Source organism: Manacus candei, unplaced genomic scaffold, assembly GCF_025592945.1.
Source record: "Manacus candei isolate 608988 ecotype Guabito, Panama unplaced genomic scaffold, ASM2559294v1 h1tg000046l, whole genome shotgun sequence".
NCBI lineage: Eukaryota > Metazoa > Chordata > Aves > Passeriformes > Pipridae > Manacus > Manacus candei.
Window position 1 is genome coordinate 8,474,600 of NW_026138094.1, and position 10,228 is coordinate 8,484,827.

General features: G+C 42.5%; 1 protein-coding gene across 1 annotated transcript; it reads left to right on the forward strand.

Annotated features, from left to right (window-relative positions):
* Window positions 1–621: 621 nt before the first annotated feature.
* BCL2A1 (BCL2 related protein A1) lies at window positions 622–8,101 on the forward strand. The gene is given in 5 exon segments (XM_051796985.1): window positions 622–768; window positions 771–784; window positions 3,024–3,114; window positions 5,432–5,814; window positions 7,268–8,101. Coding segments are annotated over 5 exon segments (666 nt in total). The 5' UTR covers window positions 622–695; the 3' UTR covers window positions 7,373–8,101.
* Window positions 8,102–10,228: the final 2,127 nt, after the last annotated feature.

Sequence of the window (10,228 nt, forward strand, 5' to 3'; positions counted from 1 at the left end):
AGCATATTTTTTTCCCTCCTTCTGGGAGCAAGTACTTTCAGCCAGGAAGCTGACTTCAGTGTTTCTGCTGGCATCTGCAAGATCTTGCTAAGCTTCTACCAAGACTTTAGTTGTTCATGCTCCATTGTTTGGGAAGCTTAGGGACCCTTATGCTTCTGTGGCTCACTGCTGACAACTATGACTATTTGTTCAAATTCTCCTAATTCCAGATAAACATTTGGAAAGGCTTATGAGAATGCAGAACATGTGTCTGCACATATGCACATGATGACACGTACACAGTGGAGCAGAGTGTTTGGCTGCCTCCTTGACTCATAATGATGACAGAACCTGGGATCCAGAGGAAAACAGGTTCTGACTTGGAATCAGTTACCAGCGGAAGTGACGAGGCAGCAGCTGAGCCCTGAGTAAGACAGCAAAACCTGGCCATTCCTACAGTCCCCTCATGTCTCTGGAGTGCTACAGAGGAGTCACAAGGGGAATTCTCATGCTTGAGCAATGGAGAACCACGGTGTGCATCTCCACTTGATCCATCCTCCCAGCCTTTGCTGTGGGGCATTTTGGGAGCAGACAGACCTTATGTCATAATACTCAGCCCTCAGTTATTCGACAGCACCACAGTTCAACAGTAAGCTGGAGTAGCAATTTACTGTAGTGTATGTTGGGGACCACTTTGGCTTTCCAATTATCCCAGAATGTCTCAGTTGGCTCAGCAGATGCAAAACCAGCTGCATCCTCCCATTCTTCCTGGAGCTTGTCTTCAGTGCATCTTGACACACAGAATGTAAGCTGGGTCAAAGTCTCTGTTTCAATTGGCACAAAATTTGAGATCCAGGATCTTGATACTTTGTTTCTATCCTTGAAACATTAGGAGAAGGTCTGAAGGGTTTTAAAATTAACTGCTCCCAAACTTTGGACAGGAAGCTTTGGGGCTTCCCAGCTGACAGAATTCATAGACTCACAATCAGAATGGCCTGGGTTGGAAGGAACCTTAAAGATCATCCAGTTTCAACCCTCCTGCCATTGACAGGGACATCTTCCACTAGACCAGGTTGCTCAGAGCAACTTAATCTGGCCTGGAACACTTCCAGGGATGGGGCATCCACAGTTTCTCTGGGCAACCCATTCCAGTGCCTCACCACCCTCACAGGGAAGAATTTTTTCCTCATATCTAATCTAAACCCACCCTCATTCAATTTGAAGCCATTCTCCCTTGTCCTGTCACTCCAGGTCCTTGTAAATAGTACCTCTTCATCTTTCTTGTCGGCTCCCTTCAGGCACTGGAAAGCTGCAATTAGGTCACCCCAAAGCCTTCTCTTTTCCAGGCTGAGCAATCCAAATTCTCTCAGCCTTTCCTCATAAGAGACGTGCTCCATCTATTTAATCAACTTGGTGACCTCCTCTGGACTTGCTCCAAAAGGTCGATGCCCTTCCTGTGCTGGGGATGCCAGGGCTGGATGCAGCACTGCACCTGGGGTCTCACCAGAGCAGAGCAGAGAATCCCCTGCCTCCATCTGCTGCCCACACTGCTTTGGATGCAGCCCAGGACACGGTTGGCTTTCTCCTGGAAACACAGTATCATTTATTAATTTAGATCATGACAGGGCTGAGTCCCAATCTGCTGCACACAGAACCCCAGAGCACAGGATGGAAGGTGTTGGGGAGTTCCAGGGATGCGCCGCTCCCTCCCTGCTGCAGCGCGGCCGGCTGCGACTAGATGTCAGCACTCCACTGGGCTACCGCGCCTCTGCGAGCACCAGCGAGCCCGGGGCTCAGGGCTGCCAGCTTAGTCCCGTTCACAGCAAAATACACGGGAAATAAAAGCCACCAAAGCCTCACGAAGTCTCATATCAGGGTTGTGCAGGACAGCTGGAAAGCTACACGTGAAAGCCGTTCTTCTGCAATGAAATCCAATACCGCACAAAAAATAAATCGCCCCCGTTTGGACATCAAAAAGGGAAGAAAAGCAGAAAAAAACCCCTGCAATAATTTTCTCAGGGCCTCAGACTGTTCCTCCAGACAAAGATCACAGTTCCCACAATCACCTGGAACTGGAACAACTCTGGCAAGGCAGATGCAGCATGAATAGCTCAACAAAGCTTTTGTCATTTGGCTTGGTTTTGTCTCGAATGCAATGAGATAACATCGTCTCTCACAAGTCAATTTTATGAGGATCTGTCAACTCAGTCCCCATCTGTTCTGGGAAAAATAAGCCTTTTTCAGGTTAGGATAGGATGTATAGTCAAATCCACAGAGCATAGATTTAAATTAAAGCCCCTTCGTATTGCCAAGTAGTGAGGGGAGGGTTTGCATTTGAGCTTCCATGTCAACCTGGTTTCTATTTCAAGCCTTTTATTAACACTTAACACTTAAAGTATATTCAGCAAAGAGGAGCAGTGCAGTGTCTGAGAATGCAGTCTATGCAGCACTGGGGAGACAGAGCAGGTAGGAAGAAAAGTAGAGTTTCATTAAATTAGAGGTATTCTCTTACATCTACAAAATATGAGTAAAGTCTGGTAGAAGAAAGGAAGGCACTGCCTAATGTAGAAAATGAGAATCAGAGCACTCAAGTGGCAGATACAGGCAAGAGATCCCAAAGCTGATTTCTTAGAGTGTTCAGAGTTGACCATTATTGCTTGGGGATATGGGGCTGCACACTCTGGTCTGACTTTTTGTGTGTATAAATATATAAACTGTCACTGCTACTGAACATCCAGCACTTGGAACTACACCCTCCGCTGTATGCTATTGAAAAGGAAATGTGTCTAACACTGAAGAAGAGAGACCTGGGGCATTTTCAACAGCTCCATCCTGAGCTCTGGTCACCAGTGTCACAGCTTGCTGTTAGAGATGTCTGTTTAGAACTGCCACCCTCTTCTGGGAGCTGAGCCCTGAGCTTCACCTCACAGTGCTTTAAGAGATCAAGAAACTCTAGCAGCATTTGCACCAAAATTGCCAAGGTATCAACACTGATTTCTTTCAATAATGGTGACATTCATAGTCTTATTTCATCACCTCCTCAGAATTCTAAATGCTCCACTAATGAAGAAATACCTGCTTCTGCTTGTGCTCTGCCACTGTTGACAGTGAAGAAAACAAAACTGGTCTCCTTAGGTATTGTTCACTGTTCTCATATTCAATTATTACTTATATTCTCAAAGGGTACAAAAAGCTTTTCATTAATCAATTACTAAGAAAGTCAGGAGTGATCTGTAACTTCACAAACTGTGCTGTATAGAAAGATTCTTGTCACATCTGCTTGAGTACCTCTCTCAGCCCTGTTTACAACTATCTGATGAGGGAAACTGGCTGTGTAGAGCAGTGCCCCAGTTGGGAAGAGTTAGGGACTGTCACATCTTTTCTTGTTTAATTGTTTGCTTTCCTCATAAAATGCTGGCAGTTTCCTGAAATCACTGAACATAACAAAGGCAAAGTCAGCCTAACAGCTCTGCCAAAGCAGCAGCTGCAGGTATTGGATAGAGGACACCTCTGAACTTTCAAAATGAGCTTTGGTAAGAATGTGCATGCTTGAAAGAGTGGAGATCAAGCTTTCCATTCCCAGCCCATTCCCAGTCCTGGCATCACATCCTTCCCTGGAGGCAATATCTAACATGAGAGTTTTCCAGCTCGCACTGCCCTCCTAAAACCACTCCCTTCCAAAAGTGAACGCAGAACCGAGCCTTCTCTTTCTTTGCTTCCAGCAGAAAGTAAGGGAACTATTTTCCTGCATCACTGAAGTGATTGATGCTGTGCTGTGCTGGCGACAGCTTGAGGTTTCAAACCCCGCTGTGCATGGAAGACTGTACTGTGTCATTCTCAGCCAGACTCACCACATATAGAAGAAAAAACCTGATGAGGAAACGGAAACTACTCTGGTCTACCCAATGGGTTTCTGCAAAAACTGATGTCAGAGGAGCAGCACACGCAGTTTGTGGGGCTATCTAGGATTAGCAAGGTATTGACAACAGAGCTGTATCACAGTCCAGACATACTTTGCCCCAGTGTAATTTGGTGCCAGTGATACCCTGACAGCTGAGACTGGAGCCCTGTGCTGGCCACCAGGCATGTGGCTTTGCTCCTCTTCCATAGATCTGAGCATTAGGGAGTGCCCAGACTGGAAACAGGCTCACAGCCACTCCTGGGGCAAAGTAAAGCTGTTTGTGTGGGGGGCTGGAAGTACCTTTTGCTTTCAGAGAAGGAAGAGGAGTGAATGAGAGGTGGGGAAGAAGTAGAGGGATAAACAAAAGGGGATGGAAAAAGAGAGGGGTCTCCAGACATCGAACTTCAAACTGTTTGCTGCTCTGAAGCCTTTGCAAAGGGGTGGGGTTCTCTACAGACACGTACTGACCCTTTAGCAAGATCAGGCTGCCTCAGTAGAAAGGTTTGTAAGGAAAAAGCTGGCTAGATACCCCTACCTCTTCTCCCAAAAATAATGGCTTGACAGAAAATTTGAATCTAAGAACAACTGTAGATATCATGATACTTCTTTGTTACCTGTCCTGAAAGATTCAGGTGGACTCAGGTGGATTCACACATCACTGGCTTGGCCCTATGTTTTCCATCCCATATTCCAGCATGCTGACTGCATTAGCATTGTCTTTTATACTAATAATGTCTTTTACAGCAGAACTCCCCATGGGGGAAAGAAATCTTTGAAGCTACCCATTCAAATCTTCAAAGAAGGACCTTGAAGAGCACTCACAGAGAGAGTGTGGGAAAGTCTGGAATAGAGGATAATGCTATAAAGCTGGTTTTCCCCTTTGTCCATCCAACCCTGTACCACTGTTGTGCTCCCACTTTTTGCAGTTATGTAAAACACCTTGAGTGATGAAGAAAGTTTATCCATTCTTCAATCCTGTTGGAAATGTCTATCTATCAGTTTCTTCAAAAAGTTGTGACCAGAAATAACCCACAAACCTGCAATACAGATTGCAGCCTTAACCCTAGCAGAGAGGACATTAGAGTGGGGGAAGATGGGGATGCTGGAAGGGGGGCTGCATGGTCCAACAGCATGCACTTTTTAGGCATTTTTTAAAAGCCAAACTCCTAAGCTCTGCTAGTGGTACATAGCAAAAGTCCGTAAGAAATGCCAATTTATACTACTAAAGAATCTGGTAAAATCTGGTAGATTTTAGTTGTGGAATCACACTATTTAGAGAAATCACTCAAGAAGATATATTTTATGCACTTTGAGCAGACAACTTTTTCTTTCATTTCCTCTGTGACATATTCCCCAACCCACACCATTAAGTCATACCTCTTACAGGAAATTCTGTGGTAAAAGCAGAAAGATTCCATCAAAAGCAGACGATAAAAAGTCGTCTGCATGTCCTGTGGCTGCTCATTACCAACCCTGATTAAGAGCTGTGCACTGCTCTCTGCATTTCCCATTGAATGGAAACTGCTGAGTTCTATTACGTTTATTACTTAGCCCAAGATTATCTGCAATATGTGCTCCAGGAATCACACCTCGGACCAGCCCAAACCAGGGTTGCTCATGTCTTGCGAAGCATTGCATCTTCTCTGCAAGATCAAACCGAGGAGGCTCTCAGACCACTCTTGGACAGGATTGATATCACCTCTGTAGCTGTTGCCAAGAGAATTTTCAATGGTGTCATGGAAGAAAAGTTTGCTGATGGAAATACTAACTGGGGACGAATTATGACCATATTCACATTTGGAGGTCTTCTCACTAAGAAGCTTCAGGAGCATGGAGTTCAGCTGACTGCAGAGGAGAAGGAGCAGATCTCCTATTTCATCACAGAGTACATCATAAACCACAAGGCCGAATGGATAGATGCGAACGGTGGCTGGGTGAGTTTCTCACTTTCCACCAAAGTCTTGATTAGGAGATTGCATTTAATTAAGGGAAAATATTTTTATAGCCACTGTCAGAAACATTTTATTCAGGGTTTCATTTGGTAGTTTAACGTTTTATGTCTGGAATGTCTCATTGAGACTTATGGTGAGAGCTTCACTTCTGCTTTAAACAGAACAAAGCTAAAAGAAAACTTGCTCTTTAAAAGGCACTTTCTGATCTTTCATCATAGGATCATACCATAATTCAAGCTGAGAGGGACCTTAGAAAATCATTTGGTCCAGCCTTCTGCTCAAAGCATGTTAAAATAGGGAAACTATGAAATTTCCATTATTAAATCTAAAATTAAGTGGTATCCTAAGGTCAGTATGGCAATAGAGGAGTTGGTCCGAAAATATTGGGGTTCAGTTAAAGGGAACAGTGAACAGGTGTGTTCCTCACAAATCAAGTCTGTACTTTTGCTGTGGATTTCAACAAAGCCATTATTTAATCCCCCAAATCAGTTTTACTTAGAACCAAGGTCCAGTTAAGTACAACTGGGGTTAAATCTTTATTGTTTGGAGTGAAATAATCCTAGGACTTCCATTTATCAATGGTCAATGCTGAGAAAAACACTTGTCAATAAGTGGATTATTTTGCCCAGCTGCTGAAATTACCTTCTGCCAGTGGAGGGAAGGGCCCTTTTGCTTTTGCAGAGTTTCATCAGACCAATACTTTTTTCTTTTGCAGTTAGGGGAATCTGAGAATCTATGACACAAGTGTCAGTTATTTCCTTGGTACTTTTTTCCTTTACTTATATGTAAATGTCACTTTCTCTTTCCACCTTCTCTCATCCCACTTCTCTCATATCTCCTATTTGCTATTAATTTTTTCCCCAGATTTATTTTCTAGTGTCTTTCTTTTCCTTTTGTTTTTCTGCTTGTTTTAATCCTTCTCTGTCTGTAGCTGTAAAAAAGAAGTGATAGTGGCTCAGGGCCCCTTGGTGCACCAGATTTATTGTGCAGGCTTCTCTTTCCATCTCTTTCAAAAAAAGTCAGTTTTATTCAAGAGAAGTATCAACTTCTGGCAACATTCTGTCATAATAGGTGGTTCATCATAGTAGAATAAGGAGGCTTAAAGGAAGATATTTCTAAGTATATTACTACATCAGAAACATAGTACTTGTATCTCCCTGGAAGATGTGGGCTCAGGTGATAGAGTTCACGTCAGTTTTCTATTTACACAGGGAGGACACAGTCTTGACTTAGAGATAAAACAAACATTTAGTGAGGTGCAGCTATTTTCAGCTATAGCTTTTAAAGCCTTATTCATCTTTTGGAGGTAGAGCTCTCAAAAGCTGTCCCTCTACTCATAATGCTGTAGCACCCTGTTAATCTGACACTAGCACAGGGTGGTGGGGTTTTCCTACATGTTTTTAAGCTGTCCCTAACTGCTTTTTCTTTTCCACAGGAAAATGGCTTCCTAACAAAGTTTGAAAGAAGATCACTACTATCTTTCTCCAAAATTACAGCCCTGTTCATAGCTGTTTTCTCCTTGCTCAGAGAGTACTACTGAAGTAAAAGGACCTGCCATTTATGTGTAATCTAGGTATTGCCACAACCTTCACTTCTCAGCCTTCCTCCAAGACATGTCAACAAGAAAATAATTTCCTTCCATGATTTGTTTTTAATTTATTTGTATTTATTTTGACTAAATACAATGTTTAACATGCTATCCTAATTACCAAACCTGAAAATGAGATCCCTCCTAAGAGGAATCCACACGACATCATGCAGCAATTCAAATCTACCTTTCCAGGCAGGATTGAGATAATTTTCCACATCCAGACAGCTCTTGGAATCTCTCTTGAATCTCCATGAAAGGACATTGTTTTAGCGAAATACAATCCAATGGATTAAGAAAAAAGTTTTTATGTCATTTGTTTTGTAAATGAAATACTACTGTAATGCATTTTATTGCAATCCTTGTACAAGCCAAAGGGGGAGATTTTTATGAAGAAAAAAAGGAATGAAAATTCCAATATAAAAGTGGTTAGAAGTTACTGACACAGACTAAGCAATTTCTACGGGAAGAACTATTTGTGGAAGCTAGCAACTTAAAAATGTGCACTCACTTACTGTTACTGCAATGGTATGTGTTTCTGTGCTGTATTTTTTAATTGCCCGTAGCTACAGTGAATGTTCTTTCATATCTGTGTGATGTAATCATCTTGCTGAACTTTTTTTAAAAATAGGCAAGTGTAAAGTATTTTTAAAGTGAGAAAATTATGTAAATACACTAATATTTTTTAAAAATATATTAAAATATGCATTTTAAAGCCTTAGGATTGGTCTCACTTTTTACCTGAGTAAGATAACTCTTAGAAAAGCTATCACAATGCTACTGGAAAATCCCATAGTATGTGGGTTTGACCTGACATTCATGGATGTCAAGACTTTAATTTTCTGCAGTACTTCTGGTAGCTTGTATAAGAAACAGACATCTCATGGCAAAATAAATGAATTGGATCATCTCTGATGACAGTAATTAGTGTTTTATGTTGCAAAACTCCACAAATTCAAAGTAGTATGTAAGAGACTTCCTGGCTTTTACAGACTGGGGCAATTAGTGTTTTGACTCCAAGTCCACTTGCTTTCAAAGATGAAACAGTAGTTCTTCAAGAATTCATTCTAGAAGGGTTTACTTCAGCTGTGGTGACTCTCCTAGACTAGGGTACTAAGGCTGGGTCTAAACACCCTTCTTTTGTAGACATGTTGGGAGGTGAATCAAACTGAGCCATCATTTGCCTATGGCACACAGCAGCACTATTCTCTGACACAAATCCTCTAGAAAATCCAGGCTTTATGACACTGAGACAATGAAGCAGCCTCCTTCTGGTGAAGGGCTCTCCATCTTTCATTCTTCCAGCAATGAATTTTGCATTTCATCTCAATGTAAGGCATTTTTTGCAGTAAGAAGAATCATTTACTGGAACAACCTCCCCAGGGATGTGGTAGAGTCCCCATCACTGGCAGTTTTCAAGATATAACTGAACAAAGCCCTAGACAGTTTCATCTAGGCTCCCTTTCCCAGGAAAGGTTGGACCAGACAATCTTTCAAGGTCCCTTCCAGTCTAGGCTGTTCTGTGACTCTGTGGTCCAACCTGGTGGGTTTAACCACAGAACACAAGCATATGTTAATGTTTGTTAGAACCTCTGTTGCTCCTTCTTCCTCTCTCTCCTCTCCCTCCCCACTGAAAACAAGAAAGATTATTTAGCACGTATGGCAGGACTTGTGAGATAAAGTTAGTTGCTGTTGAAGAAAAGATGGCAGCATTCTGAGGGCAAGGGGCAGCTAAAGGAAAATGCCCACCTCCAGAACACCTATGGAAGTTCCTGTCAGAAATAACATTTCAGAGCATGTTATGACATATATTTATTTATTTGCTGTCTAAGCCTTCATGATAAGAACAGAAATTCTTACTCAGTTTCTTTTTGTGCACTATTGCAAATGCAGATTATAGTGGCTAACACCAGTCTATTAATACCCCACCCACTTCCTTTTACACTGATCTAGTAACGTATTTCATACTCAGGAGTACAGTTCTTTATTTCAATATAAAGGGCCAACCATGCCTTTTCAAAATCCAGATGATACAATTATTTTACAACTTGTCTTCATGGCAAGGCCTGGGTTTAAACAAAAAAAGCCTGGATCATTAGCAGTCCAGTGGGCTCCAGGTTATCTTCACCAGGAAAAAACCTTCCTTGCCCTTCATTTAAGAGCAAGAAAAGCAGTGATGAGATGCACCACACTGATTCTAAACACAATAATATGTCTGAAAACAGCAAGGTTACTAGTTAAGTCTTACAAAATCGTGTAGATATGCTTTGTTAACTGTCATGAAGTTATCTATACGTGACACTGAGCAGTGCCCAGGTCCCAGGGCACCACTGTTTAAGGGATCCTTACAGCTGTCAGGCAATACATGGGAGAACACAGTGCTGCTTCTAGAGCAAAAGGTGAGGTTCAGAGAGCTGCACAGTGGGACAGCTGATGACTTCATCCATCTGCACTGTGGCTAAATTGAGATGTCATCAAATGCCACGTGGAAGAGATTTATGAAAAGAGATGTTCTCCTGTGGAAATGTAGCTTTCTGCGCCTAAAATCACAGAATCACAGAACCAATTAGGTTGGAAAATATCTCTGAGATTTTTGAGTCCAGCCTTTGACCGATCACCAGCTTGTCAACTAGACCATGGCTCTAGACACAAGATCATAGACACCAGATATTAGACACTGTCAACTAGACATGTGTTGCTTCTTGAACACTTCCAGGGACGGTGACTCCGCCACCCTGGCGGTTAAAGGTGGGTTGGAACACTCCATGTGCCAAACGCTGGCCTACAGTGCTTCCCTTTGGACACAGC